We start from the raw sequence: 23,147 nt of genomic DNA, 5'->3' as shown, positions 1-23,147 counted from the left end.
GGAGAGACTGCAGTATTGTACATCACTGAATAGAAATTGCTTTGGATTCCAGACACCTGGAGGGAGACTCAAGAGATCAGTACCAGTTCTTCTTTTGACAGATGCTCTTCACTCCACAAGGCTGAATTCATGTTCCAGTTGCTCTAACAAGCTCAGTGAGGCAGTGCTACTTCCCCTCCACCAAAACCCATCTCCTGGGCACCACTGACAGTCCCATCACCAATTTCCAAACATAAAAACCTTCAAAGACTTTTACCAAGGGGTTAATTTTTTAAAGCTACTTTGCAACAGAACTTCGAGCATGGGCTCAACCCTCTACCATTAGTGATCACATCACACAAGGCAAAAAACAAGAGAATCTTTTCCCTTTATGATTAACATTGAATATTTAACACTGAACATATTTTTCAGGTCATTTAAACAGCTTTTTAAACTCTGAAAGGAAAGAAAAGGCCAGAAGAACTCCCTACACCACACATATGGAGCTGCTTTCTGCAGGGCAAGTCCCACAGAGCAGTTCCCAACTAGTAAAGCCCTGACAAATTTCTGTACTTTTCCACTTTGAGACTGACCTGAAAAGAATACGGAATAATTGCCTCAGATACATGTAATCTGGTGCCTCTTCAAAGCGCAGGCCACGACAGTAGTTCAGATACATGGCAAATTCTGCAGGGAATCCCTGTAAATCAACAGTGTTAATCAAGCCATGGCTTGCAGGAAAAGGCTTCTAACAACCCTATAAGAAGGCAAAAAGATGTATTTCTTTCTAAAATAGAAGAGAAAGACTGAAGATCTGTAAATTAATTCCACTTTGCCCCTAGTTAATAACTTAATCTGTATTTCAGAAAGTGGATTTGCTCAGCAAGGCCCCAGGTACACATTCCTTCCCCAGAATTGCTACCTGATGCATGTTTGCAATCACAAGTTCTCTGCTTCCAAAACCTTCAACATACTTCCTTATAAAACACTTAGTTCATTCTAATTAAACCTCATTCTTATTAACCAAGTCTCTAAAATAATAAGTGGTAATTGTCTCTTAAGAGATTCCACTCATTTCCTTGATAATCTACTTGAGCATACTAGAGGCAAAGTCACTTAATGGTATCAAGTGTGAAAACTTAAATCATGAAAATCTCTTTCAAATATTTCCTGGTTTACATTTTTATACATTTAATGCTCTATTGAAGCCTACCTAAACAGGGAATAGCACGTAAAGAAAATATAGGGTGTAACATCCCTGTAAGTGTTTAAGGCCAGACTGGACGGGGCTTGGAGAAACCTGGTCTAGTAGAAGCCATCCCTGCCCACAGAAGGGGATTGATTAGAAGGAGGGGATCTTTAATGTCCCTTCCAACCCAAACCATTCTATGATTCTATGGATAGTTCTTCTACACTTTGAAAGATACTGTCAGTCTAAGGGTATAGAGATGTGCAGACCTAGAAAGTGCAATCCTTGGTGCTGCTGTTTGATATGCAGAAACTAACCCATGTTCTCAAGGACCTCTGTTCACAAGCATGTGGCTGCCATAGTGCAAGAGAAACCTTAAGACCCAAAGGACAACATTGGAAAAACATCATTCTACAACATGTCTCTAAAGCTCACTTGCATCCAATCCCACTACAGCCTCTACTTGAGTTAGAGAAGACAGTATGAACAATCTTGGAGAGGCAGAAACAAGTGTATGTGGGCGAGCTAGACAGCTCCACCTTGGTTGTTTTACTTTCACATATAAAGCTTCCACTGAAGAAGCTGAACTGAACAAGCCTGGCCTAAGAGAGCTGGACAGCTTGCACAGCCAACAGTCAGCAGGACCTGAATGATGGTGGCATGAACTATGCCAAGAAGCAGCAGCAAATGCCTGCGTGTTACACACATTCACAGTCTAGCTGGGTGGCCAAACACAAGGCACCCAGTGCCTGCCAGAGAGTATTATTCAGCAGCAAATGCCATGTGAGACTATCTAATACATTGGCTCTATTTGAGAAAAAAAAAACACAAATAAGCAAACAAACAAGAAAAGAACTTTCATTTCACAGTATGACATCATTTGGAAACCCTTACCTTACACAAAACCTCAACAGGAGTGGACATTTTCTTTTCACTAATCTTTTCATACTTTTGCTTCTTTGTTGCAGCCTGTGGAACATGTAGGTCACAATATAAGAGATATTGTGCAACACTGGATTAACAAGGACAGCAGCAAAAAAAAATGACAAAAATCCTTTGGTCAACCATAAGTATTTTATGTGAAATCTCCAAGTCCCACACACTTATTGCAAAGAGAATGAAGGTCAATCTGGTATTAAGATTTGGACACAGTTTAATACCATTTGTCGCAGTCTAATGCTTCCATCACATGGCACAGCTCGTGTAGTTCTAGCTGCTGCTTTTGTCCATTAAACACACCAGACTTGCATTTCCATTTGCCAAATTTGTATTAATTTCCACTCAGTGCCCCATTCAAGGCTGCCTAGTGTTTCAGTAAGCACCCGTTACATTCATGTGCAGCTGAAGAGTTCCAGTGTCTCACAAGCTGCTGCCTTTTTAGAAAACTTGCAGCTGCAACACTTTTGGAGTTACTCAACTCTCTCATGGAGGAAGAAAAATAATTAAAACATGGAAACAAATCAATGAAGTCTATATAACAGAAGTAAGAAGTATTTGCCATGCTTGTACTTGGCTCCCATACATGGAAATACTGGAACAAGGCTGTTGCAGCTAATAATTAACTCAGTGGTGCCACAACCTGGGCTGAAGATCCCACCGAGCCTGAACTTGCCAGGCAAGAGATTATTTCCATGCTCTCTACAGCAATTCAAAAAGCCACTAGCAACATTATTTTTTATTTCCCAGAAGGGCCTCAGCCTACAACAAGACAATAATAATTGGCATAGATGATGTAAGCTATTGTTTAGCATAAATTTTAGGGCAGTCAAACAATACACGTTTTGGCTGCTGTGCAATAGGCAGAATCCACATTCTATAAATATCATGCTTTGGGAAAAGCTGCTTTGAGTAACTGAAGCTGAACATTATATAAACCCACCTATCCTGACCAGCAGGCAGGAGCTTGATACCCAAACATGAAAAAAACAAAACCAAAAAGGCAAGGTGGGGGGAGAAATAAAGGAAAAAAACCCAACATAACCTACCTTTAATCCTTGCCAAGGCAGACTGGTTCTGTTAAAGTACATCAATACATAGCCTAGAGACTCCATGTCATCCCGACGACTGCAGACAAGAGGGAAAACATAAGGAATTACAAATTCTAGCATTTCATACTTTATTCCAAATAGTGCAAGCATTCAAAAATTTAAATAAAATATAATTAAGGAATAAAACCTAAGCTTTGATGCAAAGAGAGGTCTCTTTTTAATACAGCTAAACACTGAAGTGCTCATGATTTCACTGTAACAGGTCTTGCCCAGCAGAAGGGGATCCTCCTATTAATCTTTCAAGCAAGGAATACTCAGTAGGTATAGTGTATTCTAAGCCTTCCTCTGCAGTTACAGTCCTTTGGGAAAGAAAAAGAAACATTAAATGCCTTTCCTGCTTTATTACGTAGCTTGATTAGAAATTGAAGTTTCTGTTGTAGGAACCATGGAATGCATTGTAAGAGATACACGACGTTGGTTTTAACTTCATTAAGGAAGATTTTTCCCCTGAACCTTGTCTGAGTCTGGGACCAGTCCTGACCATCTTGCCCCAAAAGGGCACAGGCCCTTCCTTCCTTCATTTCTGTGAAAAGACTTTGAATTGTCACTGGTTTTGGAAAAACAAGCAATAGTGAAAGGTGCATGAACAATTTGAGAGGTGCCTCTGCTTTCTTCCCACAAGTTTTGAGGCAGCTGGAGAAGTCCAAGCCATCCACACACTCCAAGAACTTGCACAGGAGCTCTCAAGTAAAAGGCTTCAAGTGTTTCCTGCACATGCTCCAGATCCCCTCTTTAGCCACATGAACACCACCATACGTTGCTAAACAGCTTTCATGAGTGCTAAGCCCAGTACAGTTCACTGAAGTGGAAAACACATGCCATGATTTATTTTCCTCTCGGCAAAATTGCCTCTTCCCAGCTGTGGTAAAATCAGATTCTTCCTGACTGTCCCTCTGCATTGAACATCTCTTTAAGAGGAGACAGAAACATAACTTATTTTTCTCCTCCCAGCTCCCTTGTGGAGAGAACCTGGTTTTGCTGCTGCTCTGCCACCCAGATCTGCAATAAAAGGACTTAAATGGTGGGTCAACTCCGTAACTCTTCGAGGAACCACTTCAGAAAGCTCTCCCAGATCACCCTGGCTCCCTAAAGCTTTTACCACAAGGCCAAAAAAGCACTAAAAGGGTCAGGGAAGAGAGGATTGGTTCCTTTCTCTCAACAGCAGCTTGCTCTGAGATCATCTCAGCTGCAACATGAAACCACAGAGGGATGAAAAATTCTCCTGAGTCCACAATTCCAGCCTGCAAAACTTGCTAATTCTATTAGAATTGCAGATTTTAATCATCAACAGGATTCAGGGAACCTGCATGGGGCCAGGACATAAAATTATGTATTCTGAGAAGGCAGTGATAAATTGAGAAACAATAAAGGGATTAAGAGATTCCATCCCCCATCCAGCTGATTCTTTTAATATCATGATTTTGTAGTAGTCCTGTAATGGGTATGTTACCTTTAAACATACACTGATAAAAGTGATTTTCAGGATCTGGAAAACGGGACAATATCCATTACTAAAATGGATAACATTGCAAACAGCATCTTAAGCACAGTCATCACTACTTACAGGAAAACATGTTCTGCAACAGATAAAGTACAGGAGTAACAGTTGTAATATTCTGCCACAAGCTTCTGAACTGGTTTCTCTTGATTACAGGAAATTTATTACTTGTTTGTCTCACCACTGGCTTGATCTAGACAGTTTAGCAGCTTTCAGCATGCACCAAGCTACATTTCTAATTATAATGGATTGCCCATTATCAGTAGATATGGTGTAAGACCTCCAATTAAATTCAAAAGCGACACAATCCTTTGCATATCCCTCCTTCACTCTCAGGTGCTTGCACAGCTATTCCCTCGCCAGAGCTGTTTGGGATCTGTGAAAGGCACTTACTTCAGAAATTACACCTGTCACTTACCCTCCTTGACCCACATGTCAAGTAGGCTTAAATAATGACACTGACAGGCAATAAAATAAATACGCTTAAGGAAATTAAAGCAAAGAGAAACGTGGAGCATTTTAAAGTACCAAGTATTTGTGAGTTGCAAGTTCTGTTGAAGTTGACCACTAGAAATTGTCATTCCCATCTTTATTAAAACAAAGGTCAGAGCCACAAACTCATGGCAGTTTTAACTATCGAAGTGAGCTCAGCATCACATGGGAAAGCCTCACTATTACTCTTTCATATTAGAATATTTAGGCACATAGGAATGGAAGAGAGCCATTCCTTCAGTATCTCAAGGGCACCCAACACTCCCGAAGTCTCTCTCCACTGGACCATTCCTGGGATACTGCAGGAGCAACAGGGGTTTGATCCAGGTGATAAAAATGTATTTGTTGATTAAGCAAAGCTCAAACATATAAATATATACACATAGGTGTGTACATACAGACACATGACTGACTATACCAGAAACTAATATACAGTGTGAGTGGAGATATTTAAGTCTTGCTTGCTGGCAAAAGAAGAAATAATAGTTTACTGACTTGAAGACAGTGGGAAAACAGGACACCAGCTTTGGAACACTTTCTGGTTACAGAAGGCCATCAACAGTGGTGTCAACAGGTACCAACACATGAGCAAAGTGCACCATCTGTGAAAGGAACTCCAACAGATCCACATCAAAGTATGTCTTAGCTTTTAAAAAGCCAAAACAGTATGCAGAACATCCACCTCATGTCTGCAAGACACACAGTCTCCTCAAGAAGCAAATTAGGTGCTCGGATTTTTCCCCTACCCTTGCATAGGCAGCCAAAAATGAAGAGCACTTTCAAAAGGGTGGATACACTTACTCAAATGAAATGAGTACAGACATTTCAGAAGCCCATAAAGATCACCTTGCAGGCTCCAAAGCACAGCAGGAGTCTTGCACTCACCTCTGCTCAATGCCAAGATGTGCATTGATGCTGGCATATCGAGCTGTGCCAGTGAGATTTTTGTCTTCTCTGTATGGTATGTGTTGCCTTGTCCTGTTGTCCCGGTACTTTTTGGCCAAACCAAAGTCAATAAGGAATAACTTAAAGGAAAATGAAAATAGGTTATATTTCTATACAGTTCAAGAAATTTTCTTTCACTCAGCATTAGCTACATTTTAAGACACCCAGACAATGTAACAGCCTACAGTTAAAAGAAGCAAAGTAACAGTGCAAAGGCACAACCAGCTTTAACTAGTCAGTTAAAAATTTAATAGTGAATTAGTTCAAGCCTTTTCTCAATCCACTGGAATAATTAGATTGTGCTATTCAGCATCTGTAGCTTAGTCCTACAACTATTTTATATTACTGCTGTAGTTCTATCACATGAGCTCAATGACTACAGTGAACAGCTGAGGAAGGAACTGGCACAGTGAAACCACAGCAGGAACCCCACTGGCCCTGGAGCAGGTCACACACACAGAGTTAATGCAGCTCAGCAGCAAAATGCACATGAGGCACATCCTGCAACCTCCTGTCTCAAGGAACAGCGACCATTCTGCAGCGCACGAGGCCAAAACACCTTTGACAGAAAACAAGACATCCTGCTCTCAGTTCTGTGCTCAGTAAGACGCCCAGGACAGGACACTGTCACAGCAGCATGACAGAATCACTAATGATTTTCATACAGCCAGGAAGCTGGAGCTCAGTAATGGAAGCCAATTTGGATTTCTAATCACCAGCCTTGCCCAATGATTTGGTATTTAGCAACACTTGAGTGTGTGTTATCAGGGAACTGACAGCCAGCCCACCTTAAGGGTTAATCCAGACTGTACCTTCTCACAACAAGACTTCAGGACTAGGCAGAAAAAGCTGAGACAGAAGTACTTAAGGAATGTCTGAAACTCTAGCAATCAGTCTTCAAGCTACAACTCATGAGCTCTTGATTCCAACCCTGGATTAATGCTACAGGATCAAGGACTACAACCCCTCCAGACCGATGAAGGCTACAAAAGTAACTTCGGTGGGCAAATGATGTGATGGAAAGAAGACACTTAAGGTTCGACAAAGTCTCAGTAAAAGCAACTCATAAACCTAATTGCAGAACAGAAGACGTAGCTTTAAAAGCAATCTGGAGATGATATGCAGGTGTACCTGCATCCAAGGCTGAAACAAAGGGTCACTCTGGCACATGGAAAGTGCTGTGGATTATAAAGTGACACTCAAGATGGAAGTGTCCAAGATACTGGAAATTTCTAAATGGCACAGTGGCTGTTATTTAGAATTCTGGTTGAAGAAGATTTTCTAGCTATAGAAGTCTAGACAGGAAAAGGAAAAGCTGAAAACCACTTAAACTACTCATGTGTGAGCAGAAAACCTGGGGTTGAAGTCTTACCACAATTTATGTGAAAACACAAGGCTGTTCTGCTCAAAGTCACCTTGGAAGCCCAGAATGCTTTGAGCAAGAGGCCATAAACCCAAGTTTTGATAACAACTACACTGCTCAGACAGCTCAGCAAAGTGGGGGTCTTGGCTTTGCTGCACCCACCACAGCTACCAGTATGGAGTTACTCAGTGGGCACTGACATGTTCTTGAGCTACCAAGAAATCACGTGATATACCAAGAAATATTTGATACAGAACTCCCAAAGCAGACAGTAAAGAGCTTTATGTGATTATTATACTGCAAATGCAACTTACATAGAAGCAAAGCCTGAGCTTGAATTCTCTTATTTTCTGATTTGGTCTGCAACACAGACCTGCTTCGTACTAGTCACGTAATGATATTATTTTACAGCACCAATTCCCAGCGAGAGGTTTAATTTGTTCCCTCACTACAGATGATTCTGTATTTCTCCCAGGATGGGTGGAAGGGAAAGGAGTAAGAATTCATTTGGAAGACAGAGCCCGATGTGGATGAGCACAGAATGTATCAATGCCAGTCAGCAGGAACAGGCGTATTCCCACAGATAACCTCACACCACCTAAATTCTGTTTGTTGCACTATCAGCAGGAAACTGGAGAAGTAGGGCACAATTTTTGCCAAGAGCAACTAGACAAGTAGATCAAAGCCTCTGCCTCTGATAAGAAAGTTTCAGAAGCAGAGAACAGAAGGCTGTCAGCTTGTGTACAGCAGCAGCTCTCTGCCTGGGATTTAATCCATGGAGACTATTGTGGAGACTATTCCATGGCCAGACTCCTGCGCTGTGATTCATACTCAGCAATTTCCAGCTGTCCTGCTACCAACTGACGTACGTCTTCTTTCTTTCCAATTCATCTTCTCTCAAAAAAAAGAAATACCACATTTAACACTACAAGATAAGCTCTTGCTTCTCTAACATACAGCCTGCTGGAGTAATTTCATTTTATAAGCACAATGGATGAAAACAATAGTCTTCATTACACATTTGGGGAGACTGAACAAAAACTGTACAGGAAGGAGCGTGGCTGAAGCAGTAACAGAACTTCTCCATGTGCATCCACAGACATTTCAGGAACCCTACTATTTCACCAGGGTGGTATGTCTATCCTTCAACACATTCCCTTGCCTTTGAGTTTTAAAGGCCAAAAATAAACCCTGCACCTGAAATCAAGCACGTACATTCAGCCCTATCAAAGTTCAGAAATAATTCCACAATTTCAACAAGCGCCACAGGGAAACATCTTAGTAATGTTACATGTTTGCCAAGTATGTCTGAATAATGCCAACATAAGAGGTGCTTTTGCAAGGTCTACAATCTCCAGAAAAACAAACAAAAACAACCAAAAAAACCAAAATCAAAACAAAAATAAAGCACATGAATTTGGGGTTGAGGTTGGAATAGGAGACAGTTCAGACCTGGTTTAATCCTGAGAAAGATGGGTCCTGAGAAGTACTAACAGTCATGCTTCTTTTCCTCTTCCCCACTGGAGATTCTAAACACTGAACAAACAATAGAGGGTGGCAGTGCATCAAACAGTATTGCTTACATTGCAACATTGGCCGGCGCAGACAGGCAACACCGAGGCGTTCGAGAAAGAGCAGGGTAGCCAAATGCCATCCTTCTTCCACCAAGCACTGTAGTTTTCAAAAAAACTATGTATATTTGCATCTTTTTTTTTTACTGTTATTACTTTTTTCCAAGGAGAAAATTTGAAAGATGTGACAAGGTAAATTTCAACTGTGAGCCGCTCCAAAATGGCACTGCCTTGACCAGGGATAGCAATGGTGACATTTGGCTCTATTAAAAAAGGAAATTAAAGTTTTGCTTACAAAAGCAGCCTTTGGTTCCACAAACTGCCCTTCCCCCAAAAGACATTTAGAAAAAGTAAATCTTCAGTAAGGAAGAGGTAGAAGGCATTTAGTCACCTTAAAGTTTACTTTCATAAGCATGCAGGGCTTATTTCTAACAGCTGGAAATTCATCTTTTAAAGTGGGAGCAAAATTTCTCCCAATCACCAAATTAGAATTTGGAAAAATCTCGATTTAACTTTTTTTTTTAAATATAACTGACAGGAAGCTACTGGAACAAGATTACCATGCTATTCTAGACTTCCTGGCTGATTTTCTTTAAACTGTGTATAGTCATCTCTAAAAACCCCAAAACTGCACTTAGTTACAAAAAGAAACATTAAATATTGTATGGTGGCAACTGTTTCCAGATAAAGCACTTGATTCCAAACTAAAGTAACCTGCTCATCGTTGTGCTCCTGTAAAACTATCACTTTGCACTTGGGTCAGAAGTATCTCCCTGATTTCTAACCCCATGCCCACAGACAGTGTTTTACCACCACATCATTGTGTGGCTCCCTGACTAAGCTGCTAATGGGGAAAAGCTGTAATGGGTTATGGGCAATTTTGTCTTTCATTTCAGTTGATGCAAATCTAATGTGTTCCTCCTCTAAGTAAGCACAGCAGCAATTTCTAGGCCATTAATCCACACCAAGATGAACTACAGTGCAGCAATGCCAACCTAGCATGACTGTGCAAAAGTACAGAAAAATGGCCCAAAAAGAACAACTGGAAATCAGAAAACTAGGAAACTAGGAAAAACCAAAAATAAAAGTTTTCAAGTTACACTGTAAGTCATGCCAGAAAATTAAGGAGCCTAATTGCTCGACACAGCAGAGAAAAATAGAGCTGTAGAGTGAAAGTATGAAACTTGGGAACAAACAAAGTTTAACAGCAACAGGATTACATAAAGACTGTCTTTCAGCTGGAATTAGAAGCTTTTCCAACAATGGTTGTATCTAAACACTCAGTGCATTGCACCTCTTCAGACAAGAGCTGTTATCTGATGTTGTTCAAGCCTTCCCCTTCTAACGTTCATGGCCCTGAAGTTGGCATTCATACAGGCAAACAAAGGTAAACATTCTTAATACTAGTAGTGCCTAAAGAGATGAGACATTCTCAGATGGCATATAGAGAAGATAAGTGGGAATCTTGCTTCCAATAAACAGCTTGATCACATACATTTGTCCTGAGGTGAATTTCTAGTCAATAGCATGCTTAATGCATTGCCAATGCTGCCTGTCTGCCCGAGCTCATATCAATTGCAGGATTAAGCATAATTCACTCAAGAGAACTAAAAATAAAATTAAAAAGTTGTCTTCTATGTAAGGTTTTCAACAGGAAACATGCACTTGACTATGTTTATCCAGCCCAAAAAGTGCAACCACCTCAGCCCACCCACCACCCCCCTCCAGCATTGTTTCTGCACAAAATAAATTGAGAAAAAAATTTTGTTGTACAACATATTCAGGTATTCTATTGTTTAACAGTTTTCCATTATATTTGTATAATTTCTTTTATTTATAAAGGCATCTACATGTTGAGTCTTAATCTTATCCACAATTCTGATGGATGAAGTGTTCTCTTTACCAGTCTGTCACTGCAAGATTTAATGCCTTGATGACTGGTAGGTCAGGAGCTCCCACGTTGGCACAAACTGTTTTCATCCCAGGAAGTCAGGCCCAAAGCCAAAGGTAAGATTTGACTTTAATCATTGAGAAAAAAATTTATTACAACAGTCATGGCAATAACAAAACTCCAGCAGTGATAGGAGTAGCTGAGTATTCTATAGGGTTAGTTTAGAATCCTGTTGCAAGTCTAGAAATCATCCCGGTGAGTCAGAGACCCACATGTGTATGTCACTGCCTTCAGAAGTGTACACCAAAAAACCAAGTTCTCACCTCAAAGAACTGTGGTTTAACATCCAAAACAGCAGTTCTAGGAATTAATTTTACAGAAGTTGTGCAGTTGGAATCAAATCACACAGGCATTCCCTTTGGATTTTGAAACAAAGAGCTTTAGACTAACCTTATTACAGTGACGCCCAATACCCATTAGGAAGTTATCTGGTTTAATGTCTCTGTGTATAAAATTCTTTGTGTGCACATATTCAATTCTACTGATCATCTGTAAAAAAATCAGCAACAGAAAATGTAAGATTTCAATCAGAGAACACAATTCACTTAAACCTTCAACGAAAGCACGAATTTTTAGCGTTACCTTCCTCTGCAACTTCAGTTTATGTATTTACTTAATGAAATCCAGGTTTTCTAAAATATTGTTCAAATAAAGTTATCTTTCTTGTATATGAAAATTTTGTAATCTTGGCCAGGAACTGGCAGAAGAAATGACTGAACTGTTTCCCAGATACTGAAGTTCATGTTTCTAACTATAGCGTCCCATTAACGATTAATTTCTTTCTCTTACTTCAAACACAAGACAATTTTAAAGCTCATTCCCTCCCTCCACCCCAGTTACTCATTCATCTGGTTATCCATTCATCAAACGTCACTTTTCCAGGTAACACTTTTCATGGAGTGAGTAACAACGTGACAGTGGCCCAGCCTGTCCTATCTAGGCTACCGTGGTCCCGGAGTGTCTGCCAGCAGTGGAGACGCAGAGAAACTCTTGGCACATCTGCACCATCACAGGGGGTCACCGCGTTTCCTGTGCGTGACATCACATCGTAGGTTATGTGGTGGCTCCTCACACACTCCACATCCAGCCCTTAAAGATCTGAGCTGTTACACTGTACCCCTGACAGCTGCTCTACTGGACTGTGCCCTAAAAGCCAGTTCTGAGCACTGATATCACACATTCCCTGTTTCCCAGGTGACCACAAATTAGTGTTTGTCATCCAAAGCAATATTGCACAAAATCCTCACAAATTCCCTGGAGATGCTGCAACACTCTGGCTAAGAGAGCAGGCAAATGGCTCTCCAAAGCAAGCACATCACTCTCTTAGGGCAGCTGAGAGCAGGGACAGCTGACCCCTTGTCTCCATACAAGTGCCATGAGCTTCCTTGGCCAAGAGCCTGGGATTCTACGAGCATCTGGCCAAGTGACAGCTTGGTACTGACATCAATTACGTAATATTAGACGAAATCTGAACTACGACTGAAAACTCGACTCCAGAAACACTCACTGCTCTTCGAGGAGCCGAAGCAGCACAATCAAGCTGTTCATTAAGTACATGGCGGCCCATTTCAAATTCTGTATTCTCATGACCAAGTTGGAAAAATATCAATTGCTAGAAAAAAGACATTAAGACCTCAGCTTTATAGGCCTTAATGAAGTCTGAGGAGTGGCATCTTCACCAGCAGCTTTAAGAACTGTCTTTAAGGACCAAAGAAGCAAGGCAGTATTTATTAGCTCATGGCCCAGTCCTAGAAGTTACAGGAGGGTGTGAGTGCACAGGGACAGTCAGTGAGAACAGACCCAGCTTGCATGTTGTCCACATGTCACCAAAGCTGGCCAGCACAGAACAGGTCCCATAATTGGAGACTCTTCAGACCTTCTACCCCCATGGCAGATACTGGAAGTTAATCCACTCTGATTATTCTTGATACTTTAATGAAGTTGCCCTTGTCAGCTCTGCAGATGAAGGAGCTGGAAGCTGCACTGTCCTCCCACCATGCACATTTTGTAGGCCACAGCACACAGAAACCACTATTGCTTTGTCCCTATATAGATCAAGTGTTCACTTAGATGTATAAAACACTGCACAAAACATTATTTAACCCACTTAAAAAGAATGACATTGCACAAAATCCCTTGGGGTTTTACCTTCCTCCCACCAAGGCTGCACATACCTGGTCTGCTAGCATAAGGACTGTTTTCATCGTAAACCTGCGAGAACAGAAGTTGAAAAGGTCTTCCAGGCTGGGCCCAAGAAGATCCATGACTAGAACGTTGTAGTCCTTTTCTTGACCATACCACCTGCAACGAAGAAAATTCTCAGCATTAGCAGGAATCCCAATGTAGCCCAGGACACCATCAGCCCTCCTGCCTGCAAGGTCACATTGCTGACTGATGTTCAATCTTGAAAAGCCTACGAGAAACTGAGACCAGCAGTATCTTATTTTTCCTGGAAACAAAAGTCTGAGCACAAACCAGAACACACAGATTGGCAAGTGTGTGCAGGCACATTTAATCCTCTCAAGAAAAAGCACTACCACACTTCAGCAACTGAAATACCAAACACCAGCATCAAAATGCAACCAAAGCAGCAGCCACCACATGTCAGTGTCCTGAGGTGTGTGTACAACATTGGACTGAAACTCATCCACAGGACACCTCACTCATTGTTTCCTGTACCATTTCACCAAAACCATCTTTACAAGCTTTAGGCTTTGTTTCCAGGTTTTACTTCTCTGTAACAGACCAAAGAAGCTCGTGCAGTTAATTCATATACTATGTCTTAATTTACTTTCAAATTTGAAAAACAGCAATGAAGTTCTACTGTCCAATTAAAAAATATAAAGACTTTTCAGCATATTTTCAACATGATAAAAGGGAAAAGCACTTAAGTGCCATAAAATCAAAATACATATGTAACAAAATACTAATTGCAGCCAGACTGATATTCACCCCCAAGTGCCTGATACATCAATTTTGGGCAAAAAATAAAGGTTACTAATGCTATGAGGACAAGCAGAAGTCCTTCCATGCGTATTTTTCTTTCCAATCCATGTCCAGCATTTCCATTATAGCACTGCTTTATATCTGCAACTGGGGGATACCATCTCACCACCTAAGCTGCCTGAGAAAGCCTGGAGCTACACCCTTCACATCTTGGCTGTGACCTCCTATACTTTGAAAGGGGACTGTGTGAAAAGCTGTTTGTAAGGCTGACATGACACCTTATTGATCAGAAAGCTGCAATTTTGCCTTTGCTGAGCACCTGGTCCTTATAACAAGGGTGCCAGTAGTCCAGGGATAAGGGTTAGGGTTAGCCCAGCTCACTCCTGGAAGAGAACTGAAGTTTCCAACGACAGTGGCACAGGATAAATAAAGAAGGTACCTCACAATAAAAGCATTCAGATCACACACAAAAAAATTCAGGATTCAGCTCAAAGTAGCAACTGTGACTTAAGTATCTATATAGACACTTGTATTTCCACTTTAGGCAATGATTCCAGTAGACTAATGCTCAGTTGTCTGGGTAGTTACCACGGATAAAGTCAACAAATTCCTGAGTACTCACAGGATTCCAAGCTTAGCTGGGGTAGTAAAGTAAAATGTTTACAAAGCACAGAGAAAAGTTCTATATTTGGATTTGTTTCAGGACCTACAGCCTGTACCTCCCCTCTGTCAGGATTCTCATAGAAACCATGTGCTTCATCCTGCATTGTTATAAATTTGATAAAAGTTATACATGTGGCTCACAATCCTTGTTTTGCAAGTTAATCTAGAACCTTTATCCATTCCCTACGTCAAAACAGGAGTCAGAAAAGACATATTTTGCAGCAGTCATTCAAACTGAATGTCAACAGAACAGTTTTCTTCCAACATTTTGATGACCACACCAAGACTAAGTGATATTTATCAGTTTTTGCCTTCTAGAAATTCACTGAACACACGATGATGCACAAAAAGATGCCACACTTACAAGTGACTCAGGTAGGGATGAATGCTGAGGGTATTATTTGGTAAAGTTTGTAATATAAAAAAGGTTAATACCCACACTGCCACCAAGCCACGAAATGTATGTATTTTAAGACCACCTGCCTGCCAGGCCTTTCTGAGGAATTACCAGCAGCTTCTTTCAACTCCAAGAGAAACCAAGTAGAGTATTTAAAAAATGGAAGGCAGGGATGGAGTGTCAAAATGAGACACTGTCAAGAAAAGTTCTTAATCACCAGCCTCAGTTCAAGAATTGAGGAGCCTGAAAATCTGCTTTTTGGTTCCTATCAAAGTCACCAGTGTAAACAGCTGAACAGTTCTGATAACGCTCTACATCCAACTGCACCAGTCACAGGTGAAAATGAAACATCCCAGTCACCTGGAGTAACAAAAACAGGACCAAATGACCTGCCCCTGTATTCTGTCCCATGAAATTGGGTTTGTTGAGAGAAGTCAAGTAAAGAGCTGAACTGAGGCATTCCAAGTAGTAAATCAAGATCTAAATAAAATATTATTTTCTCCAAGAAATGGAAATCCAGTTCAGATGCCAAGGGTAATTGTTCAGCACGTTAATGCTTCAGTGCCCAAGGGATGCCGTGTAAGGGAAAAGGGTCAAAGATCAGCTTTCAACTGAGCTAAGAAAATTTAGTTACAGCATCACAGGAAGAGTGAAGCTGATGCAAAGTAAGCCCACCCTGGGAGGCACAGTTTAAAAAGCCTTTGGTTCCTCTACAGGGATCTGTCTGCTGAGTTAGTGCAGTAATTCAGGTTGATTGCACAACCTCCATTTGTCCTACTTCTACACTGGCACAAGGAAATTTTAATCTCCTGACCATTTTGCACTGGTGGAAAGCACATTGAGCTCTGCAAGACAAAAAAATAAGACAGATCTTAACATTTGATTCTCATGTTTACCTGCCTGTAGTTCCTCACGGAGGACTGAGCCACCCATTCATTTCATTACTGGCAACTGGAACTTCTTCAGGGTATCGGAGTAACTTGTGTTTTATTTACTTTGCTAACACTCCAAGCAAGTTTTCATTTCCCTTGGAATGTTTCCAGGGAAAATGGGATTAAGAAGTAAGACTCCATCATGTCCATTCGAAGATGAGGAGCTGTTAATACTGGCAGCGCTGAATGAAAAAAACAGTGGAAGTCCTGGCTCTTCTTAGGAAAACTCGGACATTACGATATATAAAAGCTGGTGTCCCAAAGAGAAATCCTCAAAGTTCTAATACTGCATCAGCAAGGAAACTTGGAGTGAACTACTAACATGAGGGAATGATCCACACAAAGCCCCGGGCACTATTAGATGGCACTGGCATCTCAGAACATCAGAACACACCTGCCCCTCAACAGCACTCCATGGCCTTTATTTTCATTTTTTTCCCTTTTCAGCACACTTGGAAGTCCCCTCTCTCACAGGAAGGCAATGGCAGCAACACATTTAAATAAGGGAGAGTTTTGGAGTGGAGTGAAAAGCAGGACCACGAGATTTAACCACTTCAGAGCTCACTTTGGGTTGGTATTGACACTGACAGAGCTACACACAATGTATTATCTCAAAAAGAGAAGCTAATTTACTAGACCAGGAAATTCATTATTTCTCTGATTGATTCTTACAGTGCTTTACACCCTGTTAGGGGTATGTCCTTTACACAAAACATTCACATGACAGAATTACCAGGAACAGCTCAGTGTACCTTGACCTGGCACTGTCACACTGGAACATCTGACACAGCTGTGACAAACCCGGCCCATCCTCACCTGGCAAGGTGTGCCCAAGCCCTCAGGCAACAAAATGCCTTGTCATCCCCCCCTCAGCTGCTGATCAAATTACTCCAGATCACTCAGAATACCGTAAATATCCTTTATGAAGCTTTCTACCATAGCAGTTAAAGGCTGAGCATAGTGACCTCAATTTGACTTCAGTGGCACGTCTGATGTGAAAGGCCAAGACTCGCCACGTCAACAAGTTTCCCAATCGTGTGGTCTGGGAGCTGATCTGCTGCCCCAGCCCAGCATTTGCACACAGCGAAAATCTCTGACATCCCCCATTTCAGCATCAACAGGAACAACCAAGTCACACAACACAGTGGTTTGAAAGTGCTCAGTTTCCAAATATTATCAGTTGGGTGTGATGCCAGATCACAGAAGTGGTTGTTTACTTTAACTCATGGGGGTGGGTTTTTTGATTCTCTTGAGCAACCTCCAGAGGAGAGTGAAGTCTTGATGCACATCCAGTACATGGTGGCAAATACTGCAGTCAGGTCTACCCAAACTTCGAATCCTTCTGTGTTTTCAGAGAAAACTCACCTTTCAAAAACCCTATGATGTCTATTTCAGCAACTGCATATTTTGTAAATAATGTCAAGAACAAATGAAATGTTTGAGAAAGTGTTTGTTAGCAGTGTGGTTTCTTTGGGTTGGGTCTTTCATTTAACCAAATGAAGTATTTTCGTAGTTATTACAGTATTTTCTTCACATTTAGTGTATCTTCCCTTGAAGGGGTCAAACAGAGACAGGTCAACTAGCAAAGAAAGGCGGGTGAAGGGCTAACAATGCAGGCCCAGGCCCCGTTCCAGACTATTGTACCACTTGCACAGTTTCAGTGGATACCAACAGTTTCATCCATTACACTGGCATTTATAATCAAAACAAGGTAACAAACCCAGCAAAATTACCAGAGATGTGTGAGGGGTCTAACGATGAATAAAAGGATTCAGACGATTCACAAAGAAAAATCAAATTCAGATCAAAATTAACTAAATTAACTGAGTTACTAAATGGCAGCTGTTAGTCACTGGTAGAGAAACCCCAATTGCCAGCATTCTGAAACCACGAAGACAGTAAGGGCACTATCAGCACAATGGCACCTCACTTTGCCCACAGGTTATAGAAATTTAAAATATAATATTATATATATTAAATAGAATATATTCTATATGTATATTTGATATAATAAAAACAATAGAACATGCGCTTAGTGTCAAGAAACTGTTCTCGCCACCACAGCAACTGTGACAAGACTCTTTTGTTGCAGTTCAATAAAAGCTTTCCTCAATCAACACCTGCTTAGCCAGGCAGCCCTTCCTCCACCAGAGACTTCTGTCAGCTCGTCACTGACTACTCCAGGCTGGGCCAACCTGGAATTACAAACAGAACTGCAGGAGGTCCTGCTTTTGTGAGACACAAAATACCCCCTGGAGCCTGACTGCAGGGAAGCACAACGCTTTCAACACTTGAATATTTAAACTGAAACCTTTACAGTTGCAAAAACCTTGATACTCACATTACAAAAAGGGTGATTTTGACTTCTTTGCCACCACATAAACTTTTTCCACTTTCATAAATTATGGTGTGTGACCCTGTGATTACTCTGTGTAGTTCTATGTAATTAGTTTTGCAGCATTTGGGTTTAAAAGTAACAAGTAGAAGAGTTTAACTGACAAAAATGGAGACTGTCAGAAGAACTAAGGTGGATAAAAAAGCTGTTAAAACAAATGTACAGTGAACAACCAAGCTGGAAAGAACTTACTACTAGAATTACCTGAGATCACCTATTTAGTAATTAGTAATGAAGATCACCAATTAGTAAGTTTGACAAGTCAGCAGGCACGAGGGTGAACATGCAGGTCTGGAAGGCCTCATGAACACAAAGGATTCAGACAGAAAACCAAACGACACTGAACTGATGAACACTCTGGAACTGTGTCCCATTCTTGCAGGCCACAAGTCATTTATACAAAAGCCTCTGAACTCGGCATTAGTCAGACATGACTAAAGCAACAACACTGACCTCCCTACAACCACATAGCTCTGAAACCACTGAAAAATACCAAGTAATCCTAAGCAGTAAGAGTGCAGCTATTCTGAGCAGAAACTGCAGTAACTGGGATCAGCACTGCATGTCCTGCCACAGCATTTGGGAAAGGAAATCCAATTCCCGTCAAGGACAAAAAAAAGAGACCTCAAGAAAGATGGGAAGGTGGTGACCTCTGCAATCATAGAATGATAGAATCGATTGGGTTGGAAAAGACCTCCAAGATCATCAAGTCCAACCCTTGGTCCAACTCCAGTCCCTTTACCAGATCATGGCACTCAGTGCCATGGCCAATCTCAGGTTAAAAACCTCCAGGGATGGGGAATCCACCCCCTCTCTGGGCAGCCCATTCCAATGCCTGAGCACTCTCTCTGCAAAGAATTGTGGCCCCTTTGCTCTTGTGCTCTGGACTGCTCAGCACAGACATCTCCTGACACACACACGGATGCTGCAAACTGGACAACACACTCTGCCTGTGCAACTACTCTGAGGCTTAACAGACACGGGAGTAACACATAAAAGAAAGGTAATCCACCAGAGATTTATGTCTAAATCAACACATATTTTATATTTCTAATTTATCTCCCCTGGAACTGGGAAAGCACTTAACTGTTGGCCAACTAGGAGTAATATAAATGAACATAACATGGCATGACTGAAATACTGAAGTGGAATACTTAAGCAGATGTCACCCAACATTGGTTGCCATGGAGAGCATGAATTAGGCCACCCAAGCACTAAATAAAGACACAGCCATGAACACCCTACGCTATGGAGTTGGACACACTCTATAAATAAGATTCTGTATCACTTTTTGTACAGTTCTGAGAGCAACATGAACACGTCAGATATGTCAGCACAACTCGTCTCCTCGGCACTGAGGTGGTTTCATCTGCCCAGGGTTATGTTGCAAACACGCAGCTGTGCCTTGCTCTTGTGCTGAGCTGGTTAATCAGGTACATTAACACCTGGCAGGAAGTGAGGACTCAAGTTTCTTCTGTAAAAGTCAGAAGTTTCAACTCAGTTCAGAGCGTGAGCCATTAATTCACAGTGGGGACAAGAAAAATGGCTGAGGAAAAGAGTGTTTTAGTGTTCTCTGTGCTGTTTCAAACAGGACTAACACTGATCTGAAACTGCAAAGGCTGAGTTAAGGCAAGGAGAAAGAACAAAATCAAGGACAGCTCCATTTCCTTTCAAACTATGGCCTCTCTTGGTGCTTCTACTGAGTCCACAAAGACCAATTAAGACAGAAGTTAAGATTGTCAGAAAACAGGAAATATACAATATATTTAATCTTTTAGTAGACGAACTCTAGGTATTAAAAGATGAGCTTCCATTTTATTTTGAGCTACAAGCCCTCTCCTCATGTACCAGAGTGGTTCCGCCCTTCAATGCAGCCTGAAGTAATAACAGAAGGTTAATTAGCAGGAGGCTCTACTGATAGAACCTTCCTTCTTATTTTTGGCTGAGGGCTGGGGTTGTTTGTGGACTACATAAGTATTTTTCTGTTTTTCTGGTGATGGTTTGGGGGTTTTTTGGTGGTTTGATTGGGGATTTTTTTATACTGCAGGAAGTTACTGCAAAAACACTTTAAAGTGAAGTTATTTGAGAGATGTCTTTACAGGCTTTAAGCACTGCTAGAAGATCAAAACTGCAAATGCTTAAGACAAAATCGGCTGTGAGAACAACTGAGATTACCAAACTTGACCACAACTTTCCATTACACTTACTATTTAGTGAACATGAATAAGGGCAGATTCTGTAATGATTATTCAACAACATGGCAGTAGCAACTAGAAGCATAAAAACTGTAGATTCTTTCATAGATTTTTTTGCCAGAAAACTTTAAAATTTTTCAACTCTTTTGAGAATTTCTCAACAAAATATTTACAAGTACTGTCTGAAAAAAATCAGAAATGTAAAAATTAATTTGTTCAGTTTGCAAGAGAATGTTGAGAAAAACCCCACCAAGTCAGCAGTATTTTGTTTTTTAACTTACAAATAACTAGAGTGAAGTATCAGCTCGATGAGCTTTCGAACAAACCACCTGCAATCTCTTTTTCACACTCACCATTCCCTTCCTGTTAACTGTAACACTTCGAATGCATCTCCAGCCACAACTGGTTCCAGCAGAGCTGTTTTCTATGGGAAACTGGTAGCAACAACAAGCCATCCCATAATATTGTCAGAAGTCTGAAACCGACTTTTTAAATGCACATCTGAAAGAGAACCTGAAGCTGATCTCCCTGAGGATGTGACAAATAGCTGATAAACACCATAAATGGCAAAAATCAAGAGAGATTGTCAAAGGTAATTTGAATAATTATTTGTCAAGTGTTTTCCAGTTACACTGTGAACAAACACCCCAAAATCAAAACACTCCGCCGCGTTCCTGCAAGGCAGAACCAGGAATTCGGGAATAAAGGTAGAGAGTCCAAACTAATCGGATCAGTGCCCAGTTAACAAGATTACAGCTCAAAATGCTTTGTCACTGAAAAAGGGAGGAAAAAAGCCAAGCGCAGCTGATGAGAGAACAATGAGAGCAAGCCCAGCACAACGCCGGGCTGAGCATCGTGTCCTAAGGCAGATCAGATTGTCACAATGTTAAACTTGGCTCAAGAGCCTTTTGTAAGAAACTACGGTAGAATTAACCAAAATTTGTACATCAAGAACAAACCACAGCTTAAAAATCAATGGAGCATTTATGGAAGGTTTTGTGAAACTTCAGGGACAAGTTCAGAAACTTTGCTACTATTGCAGGAAACAACAAAAAGCAGCAAACTCAAACATGAGCACATCTTAAAGGTCTGGAGTATCCACAGAATAAAGACACTCCAATCTAATTTTGGGGTATTTCTTGTGCAAACAAAGTGTACTGTAACAGTGTAATTGAGTACCAGGGCCCCCTGTTCATCCCCCACACGTGAAGGTGCACCCCTGACCCCACAGAAACAATATTAAACTTTTAACTTCAAAACAGACTTTTTCTCATTAACTTTCTTGCAATCAGACAGAAAGTCTACCTAATCAACCTTAAAGGCAATTAAAAAATTGCTTGGTTCTAGATAATTTGTAACACTTTAGCGATCTGATCTTAATTACAAGTACCCAAAGGGCAGCACTCAGTTTTCAGAGCAGGAGTCCAGAATGAACAAGCAATCCATAAGTCACTTATTATTATTTCAGCTTTGTGAGTCACAAAACCACGCAGAGACCACTCGAGTGAGGCAAAGTCACTTCCAGGAAGCTGATCTTGGCACTGCATCACTCCAGTAGGTGAAAAAGTTCCTCATTCCTCCTAACTGAGGGATACGCAACTCTGTGTTCCAACGGTGCAGCACTGACATAAAAGTGCTGCTGAGTTCATTTATAAAGTAAATGGTAATGGGGAAAGCTTAGAACGATTCCTTCATTGTCTATCAAATTATCTCTTCGTGCTGCTGTTGTTTAAAGGAGTCACATTACAGAAATGTTAACAAATGTATTGGTTTCCTTCAAGTGGATTCACCCTCCTGGACACACCGAGCCAGGACATCCAACAGTGGAGGGACAGGGTCGGTCAGGGACACTCGCAAAGTGACCTGAGCACCAATAACACACTGACTGGGATTCAGAGCATCACATTCCACTTCTACTGACACAGACCATCTTAACACCTGACACAAGAACTGAGCCCCCTGCTCAGCTTTCTCTTACAGAAAATAAACCCAAGAATACTGTTCAGATCACTGCAAACATCACCAGATGTCATTCAGCAAGAAGACAACCAAGAACAACAGCCCAAAGAACCTGCCAAGCAGCACCTGGCACATACAAATAGATTTAAAATTAATGCTGCTTCTGAAAACAAAAAGGGTATTTTCAAAAATTTCCTAAAAGACACTTTTGTAGAAAAATATTACAAAGATGAACATTATGAGAACCTGAAAGGGACTGACTGCCATTATCCAACACATCACACACCTTTAGCACAACCAGCCTATGAATCAATTCGAGTGTTGCCCCAGTTGTAACCTTGTGTTATTTTGGGGAGTTACAAGAACATCAAATACAAATGAAAGAAAACTTAAAATGACTGCTGTAGTTGAAGCCAGAAACAAGTTTTTCAGCATATAAAAAAATTACCTTCAGTATTTCAAAGGGCATTTTAACCAAATACAAGAAATCAAACAGCATTTCACTTCTGTTACATGGAAAAGTCAAAAAGTTTGCAACTTAGGCCTCATTACAGCACCAAACACTCATTTACTAGTTTATAATGTAGCTCAAGAACGCCTGTTTTTCCAGTTTTGCGATGAAAC

The 23,147-nt window shown here is 41.0% G+C and overlaps 1 protein-coding gene across 4 annotated transcripts in view; it reads right to left on the bottom strand.

Moving 5' to 3' along the window:
- The window catches only part of CSNK1A1 (casein kinase 1 alpha 1), a 33,204-nt gene that overhangs the window by 6,980 nt on the left and 3,077 nt on the right, over positions 1-23,147 (bottom strand). For 3 of the 4 annotated variants that reach the window (XM_071570295.1, XM_071570297.1, XM_071570296.1), the window contains exons 3-9: positions 13,211-13,337; positions 11,427-11,525; positions 8,967-9,050; positions 6,092-6,231; positions 3,154-3,232; positions 2,063-2,137; positions 573-679 (exon numbers count right to left, since the gene is read on the bottom strand). In XM_071570295.1, coding sequence (XP_071426396.1) covers positions 573-679; positions 2,063-2,137; positions 3,154-3,232; positions 6,092-6,231; positions 8,967-9,050; positions 11,427-11,525; positions 13,211-13,337 — 711 coding nt within the window. The remainder of the gene's footprint in view (positions 1-572; positions 680-2,062; positions 2,138-3,153; positions 3,233-6,091; positions 6,232-8,966; positions 9,051-11,426; positions 11,526-13,210; positions 13,338-23,147) is intronic. The other variant, XM_071570298.1, reaches the window with a different exon arrangement.

The sequence above is a fragment of the Pithys albifrons genome, chromosome 15, assembly GCF_047495875.1.
Source record: "Pithys albifrons albifrons isolate INPA30051 chromosome 15, PitAlb_v1, whole genome shotgun sequence".
Lineage (NCBI taxonomy): Eukaryota > Metazoa > Chordata > Aves > Passeriformes > Thamnophilidae > Pithys > Pithys albifrons.
The sequence above is the reverse complement of the archived record's forward strand: the minus strand, read 5'-3'. Positions and strand labels throughout refer to the sequence as shown.